Source organism: Rhinolophus sinicus, chromosome 1 (assembly GCF_057876585.1).
Source record: "Rhinolophus sinicus isolate RSI-liver-muscle chromosome 1, RSI-T2T, whole genome shotgun sequence".
NCBI classification, from domain to species: domain Eukaryota; kingdom Metazoa; phylum Chordata; class Mammalia; order Chiroptera; family Rhinolophidae; genus Rhinolophus; species Rhinolophus sinicus.
In genome coordinates, this window is record NC_142501.1 from 15,733,545 (window position 1) to 15,761,026 (window position 27,482).

Here is a 27,482-nt window from a genome sequence, read left to right on the forward strand (position 1 = left end):
TCAGACTACTGAGCGTGAGCATCACCTGGGGGTTTGTTGAGCAAAGCGCTGGGCCCCATCCCCACCCCCAGAGGTTCTGATTCAGTGGGTCAGTGCAATGGGACCCAATAATGAGCATTTCTGACAAGTTCCCAGGAGATGTCGATATTGCTGGTCCAGGGACCACACTTTGAGAACCACCGCCCCGGGGTATGGTGGAGCCTCATATTGAAAATGGTTGCATGAAAGAGAGCCTGCTCTCCGACCTAAACACCCTGCCAGGACTGTTTGCAAGCATGAAATCGATTTCTATTGTGTTAACTCCATCCCTGTTTGGATCTATTTGTTACAGTAGCTTAGCCTCTCCTAACTAATAATATAGGGATTGAGGGAAAGATTTGAAGCTGACTCCCAGATTTGGTGCTTGGGTAAATGACAGCATAGTAGACAGGTTTGGATGGAAAAGACAATGAATTAATGATCAGTCATACCAAGTGGAGCCCTCCACGCCTCAAAGACTGCTCGGTTCCCCTGCCCCCACCCAGGGCCCACCCAGCTGAAGGTTGTCTCTGCCTGTGGTTCCCGTGTCTGCTCCTCTCCTGTTTGCTGAGTCCTTCGTGTCTTTTAAGGTTGCCTTTGGTTCCTTCTCACCTCTCCTGAAGGCTTCCGTCCTGCCTGCCAGAGTTCAGATGGGACGGAAAGTAACGGTTCCTCCCTCTGAACTCCTGTAACCCTCTGGGCTGTGGCTCTCAGGTTAGTGGTGTTAATAACAGGAACCGTTTCTATCTGGAGAGCATTTCACTGCTAACCAAGCACTTGGGCCTTTCTTACCTCATCTCATCCCCCCAGCAACCATGTGAGATAACCTGGAGGTACACACATTCTCTATTTATTATTATACATGAGCTAACACTTATTGAATATTCCACATATGATATAACATTTCTACCAGTCTTGTGAGCAAGGACATTTGTTGAATTGAGTGAATGGATCCATTTATGTCTTCTACTGACCATGGTACCCAGGACAAAGAATATAACCTTTCTTTCTCTTTAGTTCCATAAAATGGAACAATATCTACCTTGCAGCGTTATTGTGAATATCAAGTGAAACAATTATTCGAAGGTCCTTTGTATATCATAAAAGTAACATCTGGACATTAGCAAGTAGCGATTCTCCTCCTTGTAACATCAGTTTTCCATTTCCAAACCTTGTTTGGCATCCAAGCTCCTCTAGGATGTGACGCCACCTTACCTTTCCAGCCTTACACGACTCCTTCATGGACCTCCTCCTCCATTTCAGCTGAAGGTTACCATTCACTGTTGAAAAGGCCCTACCCTTGCCTGCCTGTGTGCACGTGCTTACATGTCCTCTGCCCAGAAGGCCCTTCTGCTATATCTCTGTTAGTTAAAATCAAGTTCCAGCTCATACCCCTTCCTTTGTGAGGTCTTCCTTGATACCTCCGGCCAGATGGACTCCCTCCTTCTTTGGGGACTCTACAGTGTTAGTTTATACCTCACTTGTTGCTTCTGTCTTGATCGTAGCCGTCATGGCTTAGCATGTGGCTTCCTGTCTGCTCCACTTTCCAGGGATGCCTCTCAGTTTCTGGGTCATAGAGAGCTCCCTTTCCCGTTTTCAAGAATGGCTGCATATTACTTTATGTTTGATATCATTTTAATCGTTTCAGTGGCTTAGTTTTTTGGGGGGTGCACATTTTATTATATACTTAACCTGCCAACTTAAGAACAGAAGCATAAGGAATATATAGTATATAAGCTAATAAATGAGTAACTGCAAGTCATCCATAAATCCAGGAAGATATTCAGGTTTGGAGTTGTTTTGCAGGGGTGGGGTTGGAGGGAAGAATGTTTTTCCAGAATGCTCCTATTTAAACATCAACTCCCCACTCATAGCCAAGAGGGACTTTTTGTTACCTGTAGTGCTGAGTCCAGTGTACTCAGGGGATGGGTTGCTGACAGGGGAGGACGGAGGTGGCACTTCCACAGACGTGGCAGATTTTGCTGGAGAAAATGATGGCACTGGTGAAGGGGTTGGCGGGGCAGCATCTGTCAAGATAATCTCTTCTCGGACTTCTGCTGTGAGTAGAGAAAGGGTGGTTAGAGCCAAAAGGGTGGTAGAGCCAAAGGTCAAGTCAACTTATTTTTAAGGAACTTTTAAAAAATGAAATATTCTGGGGTGGCCAGGTGGTTCAGTTGGTTAGAGCGTGAGCTCTGAACGACATGGTTGATGGTTCGATTCCTACATGGGCCAGTGAGCTGCGCCCTCCGCAACTAGACTGAAGGACAACCACTTGGAGCTGATGGGCCCTGGAGAAACACACTGTTCCCCAATATTCCCCAATAAAATTTATAAAAAATGAAACAAGAAATATTCTTTCTAATCTGTGTCATGTCACTCCTCTGCTTAAAACCCTTCAATGGTTTTGCATCACCATGATGGTCTGCAAGGCAATTCCCGTACACACACATGCCCACTCTAAAGAAGAAAAGGACATTATTGGTCTCACACCACTTGACCTGCTTACCACAACTCAATTCTTTAGGGTACAGAGCTGAAGAAACACAGAGCACAGACGTAAGGATACAAATCCAGCTGCCAAGCAGGAGGATTCCCAGTGACCCGCTGGCTTACCAGTGCTTCCTTCTCCCTTCATGGCTCGCATGAGCTCATTGGCCCGCTCCTGACAGTGCAGGGATTCTAACAAGTAGAGAACGTAGTCATCAAACATCAAGTGAATTAGATGAAAAGACCCTGGTGAGAGAAGAACCAAACGGAAGGGTAAGTCATGTCAACTTACATCCCCCTGGTCAACAGCAATAGTACACTGTGCTCCAGCGACTGTTCAAGACTCTCATTCCCCATCGGTTATGATCGCCTCATGGTCAGAGGTCGCTCTTCTTTGCTGTATCCTCAACCTAACCTAGTGCTTAGCATAAGGTAAGTGTAGTTATCACTTGGTGACAGTGAATCTTTTCCTTGCTCAGACTATCAATATGACATCATCAAAAATGGCACCTATTGAGCCATGTGTCCAAATGCTTCTGAGCTCCCCCACATGCACTGGGCTCATCCTCGTCCGAGCACCTCCCACTTGGTTCAGCACTTACTGACATACAAGAGTGTCTTTCGGTTTTATTTCTTCCACAAGCATCTCTTAGTTCCCTGGTTAGACTTGAAGGATATCCATGGCAGAGACACTGCCTTTTAGTTCAGTGGGATCTATCAGGGACCTGACATAATTCTAGGAGCAGAACACAAGTTCTGAATTTGCAGCACCTGAATTATTTCCTCACATGTTCTGAGACCTCCATTTAGCATATGATTCTTAGAAAAGATATTCAATTGAAAAGATTTGGTGGTTTCAAATACTACTCTTCATTTTCAATTTAGAGTAGGTTATTTCATAAAAAAAGATGTAAACAATCATTTAAAAAGATTTTCCAAAATGCGAGTTTCTCTGCTCAAAGTTGTATATTACTTAATTTAATATTTACAACTACTCTGTAAGGTAGGTACTTTTATTCCTATTTTGTAAGTCAAGTGCTTGTGCAAGATGACAAAATTAATAGATAATATATTATTTCAAAACCATCTATTTTTACATGTCATGCTGCCACCGTGGACAGTGGAATGATCCACGTGTGGTAGGGACTCAATGTCTGCTGTAATCAAGGCTTCATGAATGCCAGAGTCAGAGGGACCAGGCCTTCATCTCCAGTCCCGTGTTTCCAACTCCCCAGGGGACATCTCTGTGTAGATATCCTGCTCCCATGAAATGTCCAAAATATCCCTACAAGCTGACTTCCTCTTCCTATTTCCCTTGAGGGGAAGTAGAATATACCACCCCCAAATATGTTTTTTTGGGGATATGGATTATTTTAAGCTGGGTATTTTTAAGAAACCAAAGACTCAGGAAGAACCTTTGGCCTTCCCACACTGCCTAATAGAATTTAGATGGGGGACCTGCTCCTAGAGGGGCAATATCATCATAGATAATTACAGTTTAATAGGAACTAGTGTGTGATAGACAGGGAGGAACCTAGCAAGGCCCAGTTTGATCAAAGTCCTCTTGGTGTCCCATTGTTAAAGACAGCCCAGCAACATTTGTGTACCAAACATTTGCTTTTCCGTCTCCATGGGAATTGCCTTACTGCCCTTTGAAGTCCCAAACCACACACCCCTTCTCCTCAACTTAGATGGCATATAAGCCTCAACTCACTGATGTGTCCTTGGGCCCCAAATTCTTATGGAACCCCATATGTACGTGCATAATTAAATTTGGTTATTTTCTCCTGTTAATCTGTCTCATGTCAATGTGATTACTAGATCAGCCAGAAGAAAAGAGGGAAAAGAGGGGAAATCTCCCGCTCCCCCACACCCTCCAGTTTGCTTATTTTCCTTGTGATTCTGTCATTACCACCACCACCACCATTATCATTGTCACCATCACCATCACCATCATCACCACCACACCATTTACTGAGTGCTTACTATGTGCCAACAACTCTGCTAAATACTATACACAGATCTCATCCTTACAACCAACCGTGAGTTAGATGGTGTTATCCTCTCTTACAGATGAGTAATATGAGTCTCTCCATCAGTAATTGAGTAGGGATTTACCTCAGTTGGGTCTGGCTTCAAAATCTGTTCCCATTTCCCTACAGATTACCTAGTCCAATTGCCTCATAGCACAGATGGGAAAATAAGACCAGATGGCATAAAGGACTTGGTCCCCAGACAGGCCATTTGAGTTGTGAGCTATGCCCTTTCAAGTCTCAGAAATAGGTGACAGGGTCCAGTTGGAGGTTTTTGGGTGACTCCTCCTTGGTGGAATTTATCGATTTTCTCCTTCATTGCTCCTGGCTTCTGCACACACACACACACACACACACACACACACACACACACACACCCTTCATCTTAGATGAATTCTTTTGGCCTAGGACAATCTTTGGCTTAACTCTGAGGCCATTGGATGCGGAGCAGGCCATGCACATCTACTACCATACCCCTCTCTACGGAGCATGCCACAGCCTCCGATCCTCATGCCCACAGGGCTCAAGGCCAAAGTCCCCTATCCTGCACTTTCTCCACATTCTTCCTCCATCCCTAGGGTGATGTCTGTTTTTTAACCCCGTTTGGATTTCAGCAAGGTTCAGTTTTTGCTGAGTCACTGTGAGATGCAGTCTCTAAAACTAAGCTTTCCATCCGCTTCCCCAAAATAGGTCCTGTGAACCACTGAGGAGGTACAGCCCTGTGGGTACCTGCATGGGAGCTGGATCAAACTGTCCAAGTCGAGAGCCAGCTCTGCCACTTAGTACCTGGGACGTCAGATGAGTTACTCTTTGTAAATGTTAAAAACAAATTAAGCTGTTTATTGAGCCCTTGCTCTGTGGCAGCCACTATGTTTAACCACTGTAGATTTATTGTTGCATTTAATCATCATCACAATTGTATGAGATGAGTCATACTCCCGTTTTGCAAAGGAGGAAATTGATGCTTAGTGTAGTAAAGAAACTGTCCAATGCCACACAGTTATTTAGCGGCAGAACTGGGACTTGAACCCATACTTTGCTCTTCTATCGTTCTGCAATATGGTTCTCTAAAAGGAGGACAGTGAAACCCATGTCACAGAACTACCATAATGAGGAAAAGTACACGTTAGGTGCTTAGTAAGTGGTAACTACTGTCATTATCTCTAAGGTCCCTTGTGCAACTCATTTTCTAAGATCCTGTGATATGACTCTTGTTCATAGAGTCAAAGGAGTCAACAGACAGCATCAAATGCTTAAAAGGAAAGTCTCCAAAATGAAGAAATATTTGCAGAGATGTTGCTCTAAGTCAACAAGGATAGAAAGAAACATACTACGAAACAATGAATTAGAATGGAAAACCCTAGGTGGAAAAATGGGTTTAGACTAGTGGTTTTAGCACAGGCAGTCACCTTAGAAATCACCTATACAACCCTTCTGTTTTATAGACAAGGCAACAAAGATCTGATGAGGTGAAGACATTTGCCTAAGACCACATTCTTAGAGAACATCAGAGCTGGACTCGGAGACCTGCATTCCAGGGGAAGTGTTCGTTTGGCGTTTCAAACTCTCTTCCTTAATGGCTCTGATCGATTATCCAATTGGTCTGACCATTTTCAATTATCTTTCCAACGACAGAGTTTTGTAGAGCTACTGCTACCTGCCTACAGTTGTGCTAAGTGCTCTAAGTAGAAAGGAAACTTAAAGCTCAGACCCTGACTCCACAAAAGCTATAGCGTCTTCAGTAAGCAGAAATCAGTCATTAAGATTACTGAGCAACAAACAATTCAGTGCCAGGGTGTCAAGGCTCAGGGAGCAGGGCAAACAGGAGGGGGAGGGGGAGAAGAGGGGAAGGAGGAGCGTGGGGGAGGGGTAGAGGGAGAAAGACGTGTAAGATTGGGAGGAAGGGGGAACCAGGGAAAATAAGAGAAAAACATCAAAGATGGAGCCAGACTGGAAAAAGACAACTATAGCTAATACCTCCTGCCTTATTTCTCTCCTGAGCACCTATCACCATTTGTACTAAGTACTTGTATTATATATTGAATGTATTGATCTTTATCCTATGCCTCCTTCCACTAGACTGTGTGCTCCATAAATGCAGGGATTTTTACCCATTCTTTTCTCACTGCTCTACCCCCCCCCCCCCATATCTAGGATAGTGCCAGGCGCACAGTAGAGGCTCAGTGTACTCGCATGAGTCAAGTGAGCCAACACCAACCAACTACCACACGCACGGTGCTAAATAAAGCTCTTTTAATTTTCCAACAACACTATGAAGAAGGATTATTATTATTATGTTCAATTAATACATGGGGGACTGAAGGCTCAGAGGGTTAAAATCACTTGCCTAAAGTCACAGAGCTAGTGAGCATCAGAACCTGTCATGCCAAAAGGTCTTAGGATAGAGACGAAAGGAGATTTCTGTGGTTATATAGTAACATAATTAATTGCATGGTATAGAATCAGAACGTTTCTTTCTTTTCATATGAAAAATTTCAAACACACAGAAAAGCAGAGAGAATTTAAGAATGAACACCAGTGTAATCACCACCCTGCTTTATATTATCTTAATATTTTACTATATCTGAATCAGTTGTTTTTTTGTTTGTTGGAAGAGAAAGATGAAGCCGCCATGTTCCTTTCCTTAATCTCACTTCTCTGCTTCCGTGTTCATTCCCTACGGTAATCACTATCTTGAATTTGGTATTTGTTGTTCACATGCATTTTTATACTCTCACTTCATATATTTATTACCCATAAATAATGTGTTATTGCTTTCTGTTTTCAAACTTGATATACATGGTATCATACTTTGCAGAGCATTCCACAACTTACTTTTGACAACCTACCCCATTGACACACACAGCTCTAGTTTAATGCTCATTGTTTGAATATACCATAATGTATTCTTCTGTTGATATAAATTGTTTACAATTCTTTACTATTGGAAATGGGCTCTAATGAACATATTTTGTGCTGGAAGTGGAAGGTGCAAGAGCACCTGCACCTTCATTCTTACGAGATAAAGCAGGGCCTCATACTCCTGGGTCTGGTGCGACCCCTCTGCCCAGGTCTGGGCCAGCTCTGACTCCAGGTGCAGCAGGATCCTGTTGAGCTGTTCCATCTGCATGGCACGGAGTGCCTCTACCTCCCTCAAGCTCTTCTCCAAGCTGGTCTTCAGATTTCTCATAGAGTCCAGGTCGATCTCCAAGGACAGGACTGTATGTCTCAGGCTGTGTGTGCCTTCTCAGCAGGTCGTATCTCAATGGTCTCCTCAATCTGCTGGGCATGTCTAGCTCCTCTAGGTTCTTCTGAGCCAGCTCGTCATACTGGGCCCGGAGGTCCACCATGATCTTGCTGGGGGTATCCAAGTCCACGGTCAATCCAGCATTGGGAATCTGGTTTTGTAAACCATTTACATCCTTCTCATGGCTCTTCTTCATGAAGAGCAGCTCCTCCTTGAAAGCCTCAATCTCCATCACCAGCTGCAGTCAAGTTACTGGTGTCATCAGTGACCTTTTGGAGACCCCTGATGTTACTCTCCACAGGCTGGTTCATGGCCAGTTCCGTTGACTACTTGACTCTGACGTCATCAGCGGCAAGATGGGCATTGTCAATCTGCAGAACAATGTGGGCACTGTCCACAGAACTTGAAAAGATCTGAGCCCTCAAGTTCTTGATGGTCTTGAAGTAATGCCCCTAGTTTCTGACCTGGGGTTCCTTTTTCTCCAGGTGTTCCCAGATTTTGCTCTCCAGTCTCTGATTATCAGCCTCCAGGATCCTCATTCTCTCCAGGTAGGAGGTCAGCTGGTGATTCAGGCATTGCATAGTCTCCTTCTCAGTCTAGATAACCCCTACACCCCCAAACTCCTGGCCATCCCCATGGATGGACACCCAGACCCTCAGCCACCACAGACACTGATGGAGCGCGACATGGAAACCCGGGAGCCTGAGCCCCCTGTGCCTGCATATGTGCTGGCTGAGCTGCTGGCCATCCGGTCCCAGTGGCTGGGCAACTGCATGGAGCCCTGGTAGTTGGTTGAGAAGCTGGAGCAGGTGCTGAAGCTCATGTTGTTCGGGGAGAAAGGCAAGAGGCCAAGGTGTGGACCGAGGTGGCTAAATCTTTATTTGTTCTATAGTTTGTAGATTCTCTTTTCTTTGTCATCATAACATCAATAGGGAAAGAGAATTTTGTATTTTCCTTTCTAATTCTTAATTTCCTTTCCTTTTCTTATTGCATTGGCTAGTATCTCTAGTTAATATTTATTAGAAATAGTGTTAGAAGGCATTCTTATCTTATTCATGAATTGAATGGGAAAACTTCTCAAGTTTCACCATATAGTATGATGTTTTCTGCAGATTTTTGGATATCCTTTAACATAGTAAATAATTCCCTTCTATTCCTACTTTGCTAGGAGTCTTAAAAATCACACTTGGAAACTGAATTGTATCAAAGAGAGATGATCATATGATTTTTCTCTTATCTGTTGAGACAGTATGCTAAAGAGTCATTTTTCTGATTTGAATCATACTTGAATTCTTGAGTTTTAAAAACTTGTCACTGGATTCGATCAGCTAGCATTTCATTTAGAATATTTTCATCTATCTTTATGTGTAGTTGAGTCATAGTTTTCTTTTCCTCTATTATTCTTCAAATATTTTGAATTTGGGATTATATTACCTTCAAAAAATGAGTTGTATAACTTTCCTTCTTTTGCTTTTATTCTCTGAAACATCGGTTTTCATGTTCATTTTCATAAACAAAGGATTTTGTTTCTTAAAAGTTTAGTGAAAGTTGCCTGAAAAATATTTATGACTGATGTTTTTTGAGGGAAGAGACTTTCTCATTTACTTAATTATTATTTGCTCTTTTTACTAGTATCCTAGTTTGTATTTTTAGTTTACTATCCTTTTGCTATGCTTCTTTTATCTTTCAATTCTTGCCGTATCTTAACTTTTCATATTTTTCCATTATTTCTCAGTAAATTATGATTCTATTCTTTTAGTGATGATCCCTTCATTTTGTTAATATCTTATCTATATGTTTATTAAGTCCAAACTATAAATTTTTCAACAGTCTAAAATTATTTAGTATTCCAAAAACTTAGCATATTTTAACAATTCCTTGAAGATTTTCTTCCCACCACCCCAACTTCTATTGTTTCCTACAATTTGGTTTTACCTTTCTTAAACACACAAAAATTAGTTTTTAACTCAGAATCAGCAGTTAATTGAATGTATTTACATGTTTAAAATTTTCTCTTTTCTTAAAACATGGTCCTCAAATTCTTTGACATTCCTTCCCTGGAGCACTGGGGATCTACACAATACACCCTTCAATCTTGGTAGACTTGTGACTGCTTTGGCCAATAAAGTATGGAGGAAGTCATATTGTTTACCATCTGAAATTGGGTCATAAAAGGCACTGTGGCTTCCTCCTTAGAACGCTCACATGTGGAGCCCTGAACTCACCATGTGAGAAGTTTAACTGCTCAGAGGCCACCAAACTAAGCTCCAGGGAAGGGCCACTTGAAGGCACCTGGCTCTACAGTCCTAGTTATCAAGTCATTCCAGCCCAGGCACCAGACACGTGAGTGCAGAAGCCTCCAGATGATTCCAGCCTCCAGCTGTTGATTCACGATCAGCCTTTGAGTCTTCCCATCTGAGGTCCCAGACATCACAGAGCAGAGACCAGCCATCCCTGCTGTGCCCTGTCCAAATTCTTGACCCACAGAACTCATAAGCATAAGAAAATGATTATTTTAAGCCACTAAGGTTTGGGGTAATTTGTTAGACAGAAAAACTAACTAGAACACTGTTGTTTCTTCTATTCTAGACTTTAGCTATGGCTTTATTTTTCTTCTTGCTGAAATGCATCCTTTAATAGTTTTTTTTTTAAGTGAAGTTTTATGGGTAGAAAATTCTCTTAGTCTTTGTATAACTGAATGTCTTTACTTTGCCTTCACTCTTGATTAATAGTTAACAGTTCTTTGTTTTCAACACTTAAAAGATACTGTTCCATTGTCTTCTGCCATCTTTTATTACTCATGGTAGCCTAATTATTGTTCTTTAGTCTCATAGCTTTACATTTTTAAAAATCCATCAATATGGATTTAAAAAAAAACCACATCATCGAGGATTAAACAAATTTGTCTCGCCTTTCTGTGCCACGCATCTGAGCCCAGGGTATTTGTCTTAATTGTGATTACTGAGAAAGCATGGGTTTTGTGGTCAGGACAATTTGATTTTGAAAAGAGCTCCACCACTTGCCATGTTAGCCTTGGGCAAGAAAATGCTCCACGCTCCCTTTCCACCTCTGTAAAAAGGTACCTGTTAGTATCTGCCTTGCAGAGTTAATGTGAGAATTAAGTGGTAGTATGTGCTTCCTAAATATATGCTATAATGATGATTATCTTGCCTTTGCTTCACATTCTCCTTCAGCTTCCTCACCTGTTGAGGGCAGTAAAAGGGGACCTTGCAGGTGGTTGTGAGAATTAAATCAGACAGTGCCGACTATGTCTAGTGTACACTATGCCCTCAGTAAATGTTACTTTGTTTTCATTATTAGCATCCAACTGGAGAAAGAGGAGGAGGTGACAGTGTGGCAGAGCACGAGCTCTAGCCTGGGAAAGATTCCAGGAGGAGCTCAGCTCAGTTTAGTGTGTGTGCATGGGCAAGTCTCCTCTCCTCTCAGGGTCTCTGCTTCCTCTCCTGCCTACAGGGAAAGCAATTCCTGCCTCCTCGTGCTTGGTGGGGTCCTGAGTGACACTTCTAACGTCAAGGTCCCGCAATTTGTAAGGTCTCGGTAAGAGAGCCAGGCCTGGAGAACGAAGCACAGAGAAGCAGTCTGGACGGCTCGGTCATGGCCACTTGGTCTGGCAGCCGCTCCCTGACAGAACCATTCCCATGTGGCCTCCCCGGCCCTGCCCGAGTGAACTTGGATGATAGGCCAGAAAACAAGTGCGTAACGAAGTGAAAACTTGGGGAATGATATACAATCCTGGCCCATTAGCTGTCAAACCCAGGGCTGCCAAAGCATTTCTGGGAACTATTGCTGCCTTGCAGATGTCCTTACAGTGGAATAAGGGGCGACTGGTGAAAACCCAGAGTGATAGGGCAATGGCACCTGCGTTGACTTGGGATCCAGATACCCTGTGAACTGAAATCAGAGCAGTCAACTGAACATAAGTTTCCTTTCTTAAATAAAAACTCCAATTTCCTCCGCTCTCCTAGGACTAAAAGTTCGTTGCCCACTAGCCTACCTTTGCTGACTTAATTTTGCTAGAAACCGCTGCCTGCAGCAAAGAAAGAAAGTCTGACTACGTTAGTTCATAGCATAGGCTCTTTCGGTGAAAAGGAATTAGGGAGAAAAGAGTGCAAAGGAATTAAGGAGAAGAAAAGAGTCAACTACCTTTGAAAGAGGTTGTTCTGGGAGGAGGTGATTGAGTGCCCCACGGGATCACTGTCATCCCACACGATCATTTGCTGGTCAGCCTGCTACGCCGACACACAAACCCCACAGCATTCGCAGCGAGCAGGATCGCGTGGGACTTATAAGATACATAGAGCTGGCCCCTGCCGTTGGGGGAGGGGACCAGCGAACAGAGGGCTTTTTCCTAATTAGCTGTTTTTGTACAGGGAACACATGACCCAAACACAACCACCAACTGCGTCTTTGACACATACAGGCAGAAAGGGGGAGCTGGGCTTTTGTCCGCCGCAAATTCTTTCAACTTGCCTGTCTCCCCAAGCCACAAAACTCAACAATGAGTCAGATGAGCAAGACCATTTCATATAGTTTGCTAACTGGACTTGGAAACAGGTATTATTTCAACCCATTTAGGGTCAAAAAATACTGTGAAAGGGAAATTGGGTTAGTAGCCCTTTCTTGCCTTTTCTAAAAGATTTTTGACCACTTTTACCATTTGCCTGAGTTTCCAGTGTATCCTAAAACTGTACGTAGCTCAAACAGAAACAAACACACTTTAAGGAACAATATCTCTTAGGAATAAATTCAACCCATTCTTAGACCCCAAGTGTTCTGTCGAAACTGCCTTTATCACATTGACTATTAACTTAGTAAAAACAAATGAATTTCAAAGAATATTGTCAAGTGAATTCCTTTCCCTGCCTAAGGGGTTCTTAATAAAATACCTAGTCAGTTTAAGAATCAGCAAACTGAAAAATCAAGGATAAAGCAAGGAAAAAAAAAAGTTTGCTTTGTGGATGTGTATATATGTGGGTGATATTGTTGATTCTTTGATTTGGAAACAATGAAAAAAATCTCAAACATGTTTCAACCATCCGCTTAACTGAAAGCAGTTATGCACGGATGATTTTCCCAGAGCCAGAGGTAACATGTGCTAACACTAAGTATGCTGAACTGGAAGTCATCAAAATGCCATGCCTGATGGCACTGCCCAGGTAGCCGTCACCAGAGCATTTCCACAGGCAGCTCAAAGAGAATTTCCATCTGTAGCCACAGCGCAGGCAGGTTCAGAGAACTTCCCAATGCTGAGGTTAAAGAAATCCACCACAAAACGCTTCTCCAATTGGGTAAACACAGTCTTTCACGGACAGAGTTGTTTAGAAAAAATAGTGCCTTCTTTGTTTCACCACATAATCACTTGGTTGTATAGCACAACTGGAAAATGGTGACAAGACCATAAAAAGCTACATGGAAAAGTGTCAAATTAAACCCAGAGCAAAACCCAGAGCTGATTGGCTTAATTGGTGATAATGAGAAACGAAACCACATCTCTACTTGCAAAGTAAAATAGAGAACTGAAGCAATTACCCAGAAAATTTACCGACAGCCCTTTGCCGAAATGCCTAGAAAATTGAGGCCAAAGTGTTTTGAGATTTCAAATGTCCGGATAAGACCTGAAAGTCCCACCTCACTTTGCTAATGATGACCTGGGCTGACAGAAAACAGAAAATGGTGTCCTGTGTAGCACAGCCTCCCCCCCTGTGGGTGACTAGGTTCCTGCCCGCAGAGACTGTTAGAAGCACCTCTGGGCAGATTTCAAGTCCCAGGACCCTGGAAAACAGTAGGTGCGGACTTGGGGTAGGAAGTGAGGAAAACCCAAGGGGTCAGTAAAATGAAAGGAAAATAAATGCAAAGGCCCTTTTCTAGGGATCAGACTGGGGCACACTTTTAAAGAAAACGTGACAGTCTGCCCATTGCTGGAATGCCAATCAAGCCATTTGCTAATGGTCAAACTCAGTGGCTCCTTCACGAGCCCCGTCTGGGGACGTGTGTGCTATGACATTCAGCAAAATAGTCCGTTGGAAGCAACAATTTCTGGGGACATCTGGCAGGCAAAAGGGGAGTACAGCCACTGATACGTATTCCTGTCTGAACTTAAATACTATCTGTGTGCTAACTTTGCATTTTCAGATTTGTACATACCTCACTTGTGGCAGGCAGTGCCATCTTTCTCCCTTAAATTTCTAACACTACTGTGTCCCCCAAGAACAGACACATTTCGGGGTGATATCCTTGTGGCCTCAAAGACAGCAAGTAAGACCGTGGCTGACTCCGAGAGGTGACCCAGATACACGCTGTCAGAGAACCAGTGTTTGGATGTGGGAGGGCTTGGGGTGGCCTTACCAAAGCTGGGGGCACTGTGCAGGGTCATGTCCCGAATCACCCGCGTGCCGAAACAGGACCACATCAAGAGGAACTGCTGGGCTACTTTCTTCAGGGACCCTTGTCTCTTGGCAGCCACCTGCAACAAATGAACAGCTTTACCAGCGGTTAGGACTTGACCTTTCCAGTGATTTCTGTCTTTGAAAAATGACAGCAAGGTTTATGTAAGGTCTCCCACTTCAAATTATGGAGCAATGGTTTTTCAAGTTTTTGTTTTTAGCAGAAAAATACACTTAAAAAAAATGAACTGTCTTGTCAAGGCCCTTATATGCATAGCAGATAAAAGAGATGCTGACCTGGCTGGACCAGGGCAGGGAGACTCAGAGCACTGCCTCCTGCAACACCCCCCCGCCCTCCAACTCCAGGGGCACCCAGGCCTGTCCTCAGAACCCTAGGGCTCCGTGGCTGGCTGCTCAGGAATATTCAGGCAGCTCACTGCGGGCCCTGTACCGCTAAGTGCCACGAAGGCCAGCGACGGGCTGCAGGACCAGGGCTGTGCCTCCCACTCAGCTCACCAACCTTCACAACACACCGGTCCACCATGGCGTCTAGCCACTCAACGTACGACTCGATGGGAGACTGCTCCTCCAGGAGGTGGTCAAACTCCTGATACACTGTCAAACAAAGGGAACCCCACACGTCACTGCACTGGGGTTTAAACAGGGATGCATCTTAAAGGAACAAAGGAATACAACTGAATAAACAAAACTCCAAAGTATGAGCAGGGCATTTAAGACTGCAGAAAATTTAAGAGTTTAGAAACTATGCCCCACATTACTTTTCCCAGTTCGTCTTCATGCTTATGAGCACTTTAAACCCTGGCCACCCAATAATACGTGCCGTTCCCCCAAGTCCTATTTTCTCAGGCAGTTCTCTCTGCCTCTGCTTGGATGGTTTGGTTCTTCGTGGCCCAGCTTAAATGACCCTTCTGTGAGATCCTTCCTACCCTCCCCAGTCCTCTTGGCAGCAAACCGATCACTTCTCTATACTTTCATAGCACTTTATTTTCTGTATTCTGCCTTCATTATATCACTCATGACACTGTTATAGACAGGGGTGTGTGTGTGTGTGTGTGTGTGTGTGTGTGTCCCCACCGGTTCTCTGCCTGATAATCTTTATTAGCTGGTGCATTACCTGTGATGCAGCAGTTACCCAGTGCACGCAGGCTCATGTGAACAGACAGAGGCACTGTCGCTCTGTGCCACATGCATGGGCACCTTTGATAATTCAAATGTTTCTGAGCCACAACTACATTGGGCAAGCTGCCCTAGCAGCCTCTCCATGCTCAGCTTAAGTAGCACTGAGTACTACTTAAGTAGTAGATGCTTAATGAATATTTGTGGACTAAAAGAAACGATCTCTGTGCCCTCAGTTTCCACATTAGTAAAAGGCGGATAAATCGTACCACTTTACAACCTGTCTTCACTGGCAAGTTGGATACCTGAATCGGGACGTACTTCGTAACTAGTGAAGCACGAAGGGAAACAAACATCGCTGTGGTGACCTCCAATTTGAAACATCTCTTTTCATTACATTTTTGTTTTTGTTTTTGTATGTGGATATCAATCAATCAAGTTACAATTCAAGATCCATACATTTCAATGTAGTTTTCATTTGAGCAGTGTTTTTTCTCCCATTCCACTGGACCAGCCAATTTGCCCTATTTTATACTCAGTTGATAACCTGCTACCAGAGGTCAGCTTCCAGCACCAGAAGGTCACAACACTTTAAAATGACAAGGGGCTTTAAAAGTCCATTTAGTTAATCTGCCTCATTTTACAGGTGAGGAAGCTCTGTCTTAAAGAGATTCAGTGGCCCACTCAAAGTCAGAGGGTGAGTTAGTGACAGAGCAGGGCCTGGGACCCTGGTCTCTGAATTTCTTGTTGGTGCTCGTTTGCTCTTCATAACACTGTGTATCTGAGCTATTGTGATTCAATTGATGACAATGACGACGGTGGCGGCAATGAAAGTGCTGACTGCTAACAGTTACCCAGTGCCTGCCACGCGCCAGGCACTCTTCTAAAGACGTCACATAGACACACTCATTTGACCTTTGACAACCTCTAGAATGTGAATGTCATGAGGCCAGCACCACGACCAGTGCTGGATATAGAGGAGTTGCTCAAGTGTGTGTTGAATGAATCCATGAACAACCCAAGGAGGTAGGTACTATCATTACCCCTATTTTACAAATGAGGAAACTGAGGCACTGAGCACTGAGCAACTTTCCAAAGGTTTCACAGCTAGCGAATGGCAGAGGCAACTTTGAAACCCAGCCTGACCCGAGTGCTTGCCTCCTAACCGCTTCACTGCACCAGCACTACACTGTGTACCAGGCACGTGGCACACACGGCCCTATTTAATCCCTTTGCATTACCCCCATTTGACAGATTTGGAAGCTAAGTCACAGTGCACGAGGGACAGGGTTTGAATCAAGGTCTGCTGGGCATCCCAGCCCCACGTTCTTACCACGGTACCACCTATTCATTCTAATCAGCATGCTTGAGGCCCAACTGTACTTTTTCGTTTAAGGTGAGCAGAATGTTCCCAGCCAGGATCTACAGCACAGATGTGATGGCGAACCCCTAAAGCAAGAACCTGCTGACTGGGCAGCTGGTTATAAGGAAAGGAGAGAGCAGCACACAGTTGACCCTGATCCTGCTCAAACTGACCTCTGGTCCAGCTCACTGTGTGCAGGGACTCACTTCCCAGGTGTCCAGGAAGTGCAGGGATGACATCCGTGTGCCAGGCCATCTGCGTTCAGGCTTGGCACCCTTCCTCCATCCCCTTCTTCCTGGCACTGCCTCACATAGCAGACCCTCTTTGGTAAGATGCAACACATGTGTAAATTAGCTGGTCACCTTCCAATTAGCCATTAGCTTTGAGTTCCATATGGGAAGGGCAGTGTCTATCTTATTCCCGGCTTTCTGCCCGGCATCTAACATAGTGCCTGATCCAGGAAAGGCACTGAGTGCGTACCAGCTGGGCTGAACTGAACCGCAGATGAAAGAGATGCTGACCTGGCTGAATCAGGGGAAGGAGACTCAGAGTGCCTAGAAGAAAGATACAATCACAGCCTGAAAGGGCACCATTCTGCCCTCAGATGCTTGAACAGAAATCCCCAAAAGGTTTTCATTGAGAGGTAGCTATGACCTTCGTGGTGTTCGAGCAAAGGCTCCGAGCCTGGTCCCTAAAGCAAGTGATGGTAATTGTATTTTACCCTATGAGTCAGGGTCACCTTTTCCTCCCCCACGAAAGATGCTGAGGAGAGAAGAGAGCTGAGCTAATGCTGCTGGAATGGTTAGCAGAACCAGGAAGTCAGATGTTCTCAGATTCCACTCGTCCGATTGGTCCTGCACAGACATTACAGGCACCTCCTCCACGCCTGGCGGGTAGGAGGCCCTGGGGACCCAGCCATCCCAGTACAGCTAGTGCTGTTAGTGCTCACCAGCCATGCTTTTCATTGGCCTGCTAGCAAGGAGTAGGAAAAAACAGAACAGGAAGCATGACTGCAAGAACTTGGGAAGATCCCGGAACCTCTGAAGTGTGCCCATATCTTGTTAATGTTGTCTCCTCTGCTACTGTGCAAAGTGACAGCACTAGAGCATGGTGGTAAAGCTGAGACCGGACTTGGGGGGAGGTTCGCCGACTCTGAGGCCGAGTTTTCTCATCTGTAAAGACTCTTCCTCAGGTCGTCGATGTGGAGATTAAATGAGATCCTGCATGCGGTGGGTTTGACAGGGGACCTGGCACAGACTAACTAAGCAGTCTATACGCTGAAATATTATTTTAGTGACGATCTCCAAAATTCTTAACAGGGGAAAGCAGGCTGGGGGCTGCACGGAGGAAGAAATAAGTTCCTGACAGGAGCTCTGGGGTGGATGAGAACAGAAGCTCCATGGAAGGTCCACATGGTGCAACGTTTCAGCCGCTCCACTTACTTTTGAAAAGGGTTTTGAAATGGGAAAGAAGTCTCTCATAGGAACACCTTAGGGAACATTGTTTATAACCACCACATGCTTAGACAGGCTGGAGATAGCTTTCCCTCAAGACAACAGTGTAGAAGGCATATATTGGAAATCGGAGAGGCTGGAGGCTCTCAGAAGAAAAGGCCCCTCTTCTCGGGGGGACAGTCACTCTACAGCTTCCGGAACAATGTCACTGTTAGGATCTTGGGCCTCACCCCATTCAGAAGGTGAGCGTGTGGCAGCTGCCATATCCTCCCACCTCCAGATACCCTAAGCACCAACCTTGCGGAGAGCTGATGGGAGGAGAGTTGACATCCTTCCCACCCTCCTGCTCCTTCTCCCCAGAGGCATGAGAAAGGAAGGCTGAGCAAAGTAAGGAAGACGCCAAGGACCCGGTCCAGCGTCCCCGGGCTGAGGACCCTGGGCAGCAAGCTGTGCCGGGCCTTTGGGAAACAGCATAGATATGCTAACGATGTTGTCTGGCCCGCTCATGTCCTCTGCTGCCAGAATAAGCCGACTGCATCGGGACCATATTTGGAGCAGTATTCCCAGTCTTTGAGCACAGAGACATGAAGATATATTCACAGAAGTAAATCACTATCCAGCCCCTTCTCAAACATTTAATACGATCCAAAGTTTCCCCTGCCAATAGGTGGGTTGACTCATGTGACCCTCACTGAAAAACTGGCAGCTTATCCAGCTGACTCCAGACTCCAGGCTGACATACACAAAGAGGCGACAAGCTTTTATTCTCTCTTTTTTCATGCCACCTATGGAACTGTGCGTGGCATCGAGGGTCACCTGTGGGGCTTTTCGCATGGCTCCGTGCTGCCCAGTGGCACCAGGAACCATTTCCCCCCCCAAATCTTGACACATGTCTTCTTAAATCAATTAGTGAAACACATCTGGGCTGACCCATTAAACAGGAACAACAAAAGGGAGCGGATCCTACGGGGAAGCCCAGGGTGGGAATGCCACTTAAATATTTCCCAAGATAGTTTTTCTTCCTTCCTTTTTTCAACAAGTCGAAAAGACAACAACCCCTGGTGGGACATCTTACACTGGATGATGAGTTTCCGGTGCTCATCGCGAGAGTCCTCCATGGTGTAAAGGGTTTGCTTGGTGATGCTGTTGAGGTCCACATTCCTCCAGTCTTCCAGCATCTGGAAGGTGATGTCTGCACTGTGGATCACTGTTCGCGATGCCTGGAATCCAGTCCAATCAACTCATTAGCTCATGGGTTGTTAGGTTCAAACCCTTCACTTCATTTAAGCCTTTTCAATGAATGTGCCAATGGTATTTTGCAAAGTACTTTGAAATTCAGGGAAACTCAGTTTCAGGAAATGAGGAGGTGAGTCCACAACTCAGTAGATCCGTGCACTGCTTTCTCTTGCAGCTCTCTCACATCTATCTCCCTTCTCTATGCAAAACTACCTCGAGGTGGCCGGGCCACACCAAGCCCTGCTGTCCCCAGCCCCTTTGGTCTTGACCCCGTGGGTCAATGGGATGCGGCCCAGAGATCTGTCAGCCTTCTCCGCGCTTAATAATCTGTGTGTCTCTAGTGCCAGAGAAGTGACACGCCCAGATCTAGGGATGGTCCTGCAGCCCCTGGGCCTATGAGAGCTTTAACCCCAGTAATTTACTGTGTATATTTTCCTTTAAATGCATTCTGAAGCAGTTCACAGTCTAGCTTTCTGTTTTTGCTTTTTACAGAACTATAATGATTAAAACAAATATAAATAATTGAGATGGAGGAAAAGGGAAACCATACCTTATGACTTGGTAGTTTATGGGTGTGTGTGTGTGTGTGTGTGCGTGTGCGTGTGTGTGTGTGTGTGTGTGTGTGTATTTAAGCTGTGGTTTCCTCAGCAAACCCTCATTAGTAGAACTTAAGTTTGCAAAGTGGAACAACACTTGGAACAAAAATACTTGGAACCACCAAGCTGAAACAATACTGATAAAAGCAAAGAAAAACATTTCCAGAATTATTTCCTTTGCTTACATATTTTCAAAAAAGTCTTTAGTAAAATGAAAAAAAAAAGAGAAAGAAAAAGAGATCTCAAATGCACATGGACATTATGTGTCTCCTAATGATTGTGAATTTCCAGGCAAAGGTAAAGACTGACAGTGCCTTTTACACCCAGACTATCTCGGCACAAGTAAAATCTTACTTAAGTCATTGTTAGAATTCTTTGAAGGGCAGAGGCCTAGGATATCTGAACATGTGAGTTGCGTCCGTCGCTAATGAGAATGAAAACAACTAAATGTAAAGGTCTGGGATTCTGGATTCAAATGTACCTAGTTCAAATCCTGCCCTTGATCAGCTGATTGACGTGGGGCAGCCAGTAGATTACCCTCAATTTTCTGTGCTATAAAATGCAGCTGTCACAGTCCCTTCTACCTCTTATGGAGGGGGTGCTGCTGAGGGTTTCTTGAGAAATTGTTGGAAAAGTGCACAGTTCAGGGAGTAAGAGCTCCATAAAGGAGGCTACTGTCACTCAGGTTGTTCTCTTTGCAGTGACTGCACTGACACCTCAGGACCTTTGCACGTGATGTTCCCGCTGGCTGGAACATTCTTCTCTCACCCTGCCCCTGCCCCGGCAACCTTTCCATTAGGTATGCTCCAACTTACATGTCACTCCCACGGAGAGACATTCTCTAACCACGCTATCTAAAGAGGACCTGCGTGCCCCATTATTCTCTATTTCCATTCTGTTTCCTTCATAACATATATCATATTTAATCATTTTTTGGTTTACTTTTTTTTTTTCTTCTGAGGGCAAATACCACTAAGCACGCCTAGCGTCTGGCACACAGTAGGCACTCAAAAGATTTTGTGGAATGACGGCTGAGATGTGAGTGCCAAGTTGCTTGCTTAGTCTTCCTGGAAGGGATTGGGTATTTAGATCTTGGGTTTAAGTGTTTAGGGGTGAGATTTTGACTGGGGGCTGTAGTCTGAGTTGCCTTGTGTGTGTTTAGGAAAGCTCGCTGGGATACTAAGACATTCCACGGTGTTTCATTCCAGCACTAACCCCAGTTCCTTGGCTGATCCAGGAATGTGTCTGATAGCTGCCTAGTGAAGATGGAAAGGTAGCATTTGCTGATTATATTACATACTGTGTGTGTGGGAAGTGGATTGGGTGTGTGTGTGTGTCTGTAAGAGAGAGAGAGAGAGTGAGAGAAAGAGAGAGAGAGAGAAAGAGAAAGAGAGAGATAGAGAGAGCATGTAAGCAGGTGCTTGTAGGCATGGGTGTGGGTGCTTTTACCTGCACGTGCATTACAGGGTCCAAGGCCTTTCTAAACTGTCTAGAGCCCCAGAGCGAGGCATCAAAACCATTTCTAGTTCCTGATACGACCCAAGACCGGCACTTCGAGCTGGGACACACGAGTGAGGTGGGCCAGGCGTAAGAAAAATGGGGGTAATGAGGACCGTGCCTGATGGAGAGACGCTCGGTCCATCCAGGTCATTACCGCCCTGGGGAAAAGTCGCTCTGGGCTGCCAGCTCTTCACATTTTTTCTCATTAGAAAATGTGGGTGTTTAACTGTCCTCTACCAGTTTCAGTTGTTAGTAAGTAAAAAAAAAAAAAAAAAAAAATTAAAAATTAAAAAAAATTGAACATATGCAAATCAAACAAAAATAAGCCCACACATCTGAGGGCCAGATTTGACCTGTGGCCGCTGGTTTGCCCTTCTATTTTAGGATCACTGATATTTTAATGAATGCTAACGGGCAGACTTAGAGTCCCTTCCTTAAGGTGCAAAATTAAAAATGCCAAGCTTTATGCCATCAAGTGACAACTCGGGAATTATAGGGGGATCTTCTACTTTTTACTGGATAAACTTTTGCTATTTTTGCTTTTGTATATTAAGGATATGTCCATTTTTGTGTTAAATAGAACAGAAATCTGGAAAAACAAAATTGGGTAAATATTTAATATACTTTGTGGCTTTAAACTCTTTTGGATGACACAAACAACTCATCCTCTTTATCTGTTTGAATCACTGATCTCAGTGTTCACAGCGGTGGGGGTGGGCGATATTGTGTCCCCAGGCTACACTTGGCAGTGTCTAGACATTCCCGACTGTCACAATTCAGGTGGTACTTGGGGGATGGGGGTACTACTGGCATCTAGTGGGTAGAGGCCCAGGATGCTACTAAGCATTTACAATGCACAAAACAACTCGCAACAACAAAGAATTATCCAGCCCAAAATGTGGCTGAGAAATCCCGATTTATTCAAGGGAAACACACGCTTGTAGAGCTAGACCATATCTGAAAGGTTAAGGGGCAAGTGATATCAGCAGTTATGCTGCATACTAGTTGAAATTACTTAGTGATTGGCTAATGTTTTTATTCCTTATTTGTAGACATTAAACATAATAGTGAGCGTGTACTGTTACACAGCCACCCCCCCACAGAACCTCTGGGGGGTAGTTTTGTGGATTTGCCCTCTTTTGCAAGGACTTAGCAGTAGTTACTAGAACATGCAACACAGGACACATACCTGGCAAAGATGATTTAGTGATGTTTGCCGTCTCAGAATTTGGGAAAACCTTCTGGACACTGCAAGAAGAAAAGAGTTAGTGTGAAATATTTGCAGGCTTTATGGTCCTTCTTTGGATTTTCCACAGGCAGATTTAAAAAAGTAGCCTTTTTATTTGCCTAAATTCATCTCAATGTTCTACCCCATTTTAGGCGCCCACTGGCAAAACCCTGCATTTGAGTCTCTGGTCTCCCATTCAGACAACGATTTCCTAAAATGGTGATATTTGGGGTACATATTTCAAAGTCTCTCATACGCCACCCTGGGCAGATGTGAGAAACTGTGGTGTCAATCAACCGTGAGTAAAAGCAATTATTTACTTGTCTTTCATTTCGCTCATTGCAGGCTCAATCACTTCTCCCCACAAATGACTGCAGGAATCAAGTGGAAGCTTTGAAGGAGGCCCTTTACAAAGTAGTCTAGCTAAGAGGAAGACCTCATCCAGCCGCAGTGGTGTGTGGTGCTCGGGGTTGCTCGGAGAAGAGAGCCCTGGGCTGCACCTTGAACGGGGCTCTGTGTTCATAATCTGTCAGTTTCATCAAATGAGCTCCGCGACCCATTTGTGTGTTTTGGTGATGGATCCTGTTTCCTGCGCAGACAGATTGGCTGATGGTGGGAAGTGGGCTGATCTTGTATCTGTGGATTTCGAAGCAGACATGCCACATGCCTGCCCAAGGTCTTCATTTTCACAGAGTCGTTCGGAGTGGCGTGTGTTTCCACTCCCTGCACGTTCTTGAGGTGCGCCCCAGGCTCCCTGGGAAGAGCAGGTGTCCCCAGGTACCCACAGGTCGAAAGTCCAGGAAATCTCCTCTCTGCCAACTTTCAACAGGTTTGTTTTGCCAGCAGAATTAAAACGGGTGCGGGCATTCTTCTCATTAATTTCTGAACTGGTCAAGAAACAGTCAGAAACGTCCCTGGGATTATTGTAATTTGTACTCCGAGCCAGCTTGGTTTGAAAAACAGGGCGTGGGGTGGAGGAAAGGGGGGTGGAGGGGACAGATGAACTTCTAATTTTCCAGGCCGATCAATCGTTAATCCGTCTCCTTAATTACTTTTTCTTTAACTTTGTGATGTGGAATTTAGTGCTCGTGAAAAGAAAAGAACTGAGAGCCGTGAAATAAAGCGGGCTTTATCAATAGGTGATGGGCGCCGCAGGCAGCCTCAGAGCCACTGAAAGGGTTCCCTTCGCCTGTGGAGAGAGGGTAATTTGATCTCCTTCATTTTCCTCGCAGGCACGATTTCGGGCAAGAATGGCAAGCTGTATTCAAATGGGGCTTTAAGAGACATATATCTCACAACTTTGTTTTGCTTAAAAATCATTTCATCTTTGTTTAATAGCACGCGAGTCTTCCCACAAGTACAGACACATGGAGACAGAAAGAGGCCCAGTTTTCTCACTCAACACTAATGCTGAGGAATGAATGGTGATGCTCAGTGGAGAAAAGAGTCACAGTCCCAATCCCTGTATGAGAAATATTAATTTGGCTTTCTCATTAGACAGGGAATTAAATAGGGAAGCCCCAGAGCTGTTTTCTGTCTCCTGCTACCACCATTTTGTGGCAGAAGCTTTGGGGAAATCTGAGTTTGGGGCTCAGACAGTCTGGAGTTTGACTCCTGGTCCCTAATTACCAGCTGTGTGGCTTTGGGGAAATTTCTTTGCCTCTCGGAGCCTCATCTGTAGAACAGGGATACTGTTTCCTACATAATCGAGGTGACATGAGGATTAAATGAGACAAAGCGCATGGCAGGGATGAGCAGAAACTTTGGGGTCGACAGACAGCCCTGGGAGCACACGACCTGCCTCTGCCACTTACTACCTCTCTAAGCCTGTTTCCTTTCCTATAAAAAGGGGTGTCCCACCTGTAGTGAACATTTTGTGAGGATTAAATAAGTTAATGTACAGAAAAGCACTTGGCATAATACTTGGTGCTTTATAGTAACAAACAGTAAATGGTAGCTATTGTTATTATTTTATTAACAACCCATGTAAGACTTTTTGGCACTAAAACGTTGTTCTCCTTTTCCCTCTGCTCTCAGACTCAGTACTCACGTTCAAACTTGATGTTTCGCAAATTTTCTGGGAGGTCGTGGAGAGCCACTTTCAGCCACTCATCCAGCTGCTTGGCAAACTTCCGGATCACCTGAGTTAAGCTAGAAAGAGAAATGCCACATTTCAGCACCTCGTGTGCTACCTGGTCCTTCCAACAGGCCCTGCAGGGTCTTATTTCCCCTAATCAGGTTTTGGCTGCAACCAATAGATGCCACTCGTAGCAGCAACTTCAGAGACAGGGCTGGCAGCCTGAGCCCGGTGGAGAGCTGGTGGGTCTGAGAAAAGCACCAATAGAACGTAATCTGGTGCCAGCGCCGGTCAACAGGAAGACGCGGCATGCACCAGTGTGGGGAAAACCCACCGAAAGGCTTGGTGGCATCCAGAGCACTGTCTTGGTGAGGGGTGAAGAGGTGGCAGTGGGCCTGAGAGTGCCGATTTGTAATTGGCCTCTTCCCCTCATGCTGTCCACTCTTGTCCGAGCCATACGGTTGGACAGGAACCCTGACAACATACTACCCCCCCTGCCTGCCCAGCCTGGGCCCAGGCTTACCAAACTGCCTCCTGCTTGCCACAAACTGGAAAGCAACAGTGTGTTTTTAAACTGGCAAACAACCCTGACACGGACCTTGAAACCATATCAGATTGGAGAGTCAAGGACTGTTTGGGGGCAGCAGGTGGGAGGGGGTTAGAGGAGTGCGAGGTTGAGGGGGGGCAATAAGTTATAATATGAGATGGGAATCTGGAGCTGAGAAGATATTGAGCCATTTTCAGGGTGTCACCATCAGAATCATCAGCTCATAGCCCTAGGTCCAGTGTCCTCCACGAAGTTCTCCTTCATCGTGCCAGCCACAGGGACCTCTCCCCATGCTGACACCACACCACCCTGGCCTGCCACCAACACTGCCGACCCAGCCCCGGCTCCGTCTCCCACTGACTCTCCTGTCAGACCATGATCGCCAACTCCTACCTTGCTGGCAACCCTACCATGTTTCTCTGCTCATACATTCTTCCCTTTTCCATGACAAATTCCATCCTTCTCCATGATCCTCACACCTCCAATTCCCCAGCTCCCCCTTCTCCACCAGCAAGCAGGTGGCATCACCGCCTACTTCTCAGGGAAAACAACTGCAAAGGAAGAGCTTCATCAGCATTCTGCAACGCCCATCACTCATCTCTCTCCTCCCCCGCCCCCCCAGCTTCCTGGATCGAATCAAGGAGCCAATCCCTTATCTCATCCCCTCCTTCCTTCTCAGGAACCTTCCATGCCCCTTCTCCTGCAGATTCCACCTTTCTCTCTCTCTCCTGGACCATCCCTCTCATCATTTAAATGCATTCAAGAATGGCTCACCTTAAATACCAAAACCCTGTTACTTCCTCACTCCTCAAGCTACCACCGTCTTTCTTCCACTTCACATTCTTTTTCAAGGAGTTGTCTAATCTCTCCATCTCCTTTTCTTCACCTCCCATTCACTCCTGACCTCATTCCTGTTTTTCAATCTGAACAGCTGCCACCCAGGCAGTAACCTCCATCCATGACACAAACCCCATGCACTCATTTTAGTTCTCATCTCGCCTGACACCTTGGGAGCATTTGGCTTTGCTAGCCCTTCCTCCTCTTGGAAACATTTGTTTCCCTCGGTATTTGTGACCCCTCTGTCTTCTGGCTACTCAACCTCAGTCACAAAGCTCAGCCCCTTCTATCTCGCCATTATGTCTTCCAGTCCTGGGCCCTCTCTTATTGCACTTCCTTCCTTCCCGGGATAGCTTCTCCATGCCCACAGCTTCAGTCACCACCTACACTCACTTTTACATTTCTGGAGCAGAGGTCTCCAGAACTCCAGACCAGCTGTGCATAGGACATTCAGGCTGTTCTGCTCAGTGTCGAACGAGCAGGTGAGGAGCTGGCCTCTGGGTCGCCCGGTCTTCGAGCTGCCTCCCAGCCTGCCCCTCCTCCTTGCGTCATTAGATGATACTGACCATCACCCCGCTTCTCGATCTGCTTTCCCTTGATGGTGACCACCCTGCAGCTGGACGTTTTGCTCTGCTGACTTATCCTCATCTCCATCCTCGACGCTCCCTCCTCCATCTCACGCCCCAGGCTGGCACTCCCAGGGTCTGCCCTGCACTTCTGTGGACACGCCTTCTCCTCCCTTTGGTGCAGCTGGCTCCCACATTTGTGGGTCCAGCTTCAGTCCTCCTCCTGCATCTCCAGTTCTCACTTGTGACTCCCTGAATGACCTCCAACAGTGATGCTGGTACAACAGCAACAGCTGCGAGAATAGCAGCTACCTTTTAATGACAGCAAGGTGACAAGCACTAACCACTTCACACATACGAGTATTTTCTTACTTAATCATCACTAGCAAGTAGGTACTATTGCTGGTCCCCGCAGAGAGGTGAGAAATCAAGGCTCAGAGAAATTATTTTATTTGCCCAAGGAGATGCAGCAAGTAAGTGGAAGAGCCAAGATTCAAGCCCAGATCTGTCCAGCCGCAAAGCCTGGGCTCACACTGTCATTTTACAGCAGCCGCAGATAATGAATATACCCACCCCCACCGTGCACGCACTTTAGCTGCCTTGTGACTCCTGTCTCCAGACCAGGGCCTTCTGCTGCATTTGTGTCAGGGGCATTGCTATTGCTTTAGTACCTCAGTCTTCTCTTTGCTTTGTCGATATCTTATCCGCCTTGCCCAGCCCCTCCACCTCCCGCCCCCAACCCACTTTCTTCT

The 27,482-nt window shown here is 45.4% G+C and overlaps 1 protein-coding gene and 1 pseudogene across 5 annotated transcripts in view; both read right to left on the bottom strand.

The window, feature by feature from the left end:
- The window catches only part of RFX4 (regulatory factor X4), a 137,193-nt gene that overhangs the window by 21,978 nt on the left and 87,733 nt on the right, over positions 1-27,482 (bottom strand). For 4 of the 5 annotated variants that reach the window (XM_019728445.3, XM_019728443.3, XM_074326254.2 and 1 more), the window contains 7 exons: positions 24,754-24,854; positions 22,665-22,723; positions 19,219-19,363; positions 14,710-14,804; positions 14,152-14,269; positions 2,632-2,751; positions 1,914-2,075 (listed from right to left, as the gene is read on the bottom strand). In XM_019728445.3, coding sequence (XP_019584004.1) covers positions 1,914-2,075; positions 2,632-2,751; positions 14,152-14,269; positions 14,710-14,804; positions 19,219-19,363; positions 22,665-22,723; positions 24,754-24,854 — 800 coding nt within the window. The remainder of the gene's footprint in view (positions 1-1,913; positions 2,076-2,631; positions 2,752-14,151; positions 14,270-14,709; positions 14,805-19,218; positions 19,364-22,664; positions 22,724-24,753; positions 24,855-27,482) is intronic. The other variant, XM_019728444.3, reaches the window with a different exon arrangement.
- LOC109445804 (keratin, type I cytoskeletal 18 pseudogene) lies at positions 7,480-8,734 on the bottom strand (annotated as a pseudogene).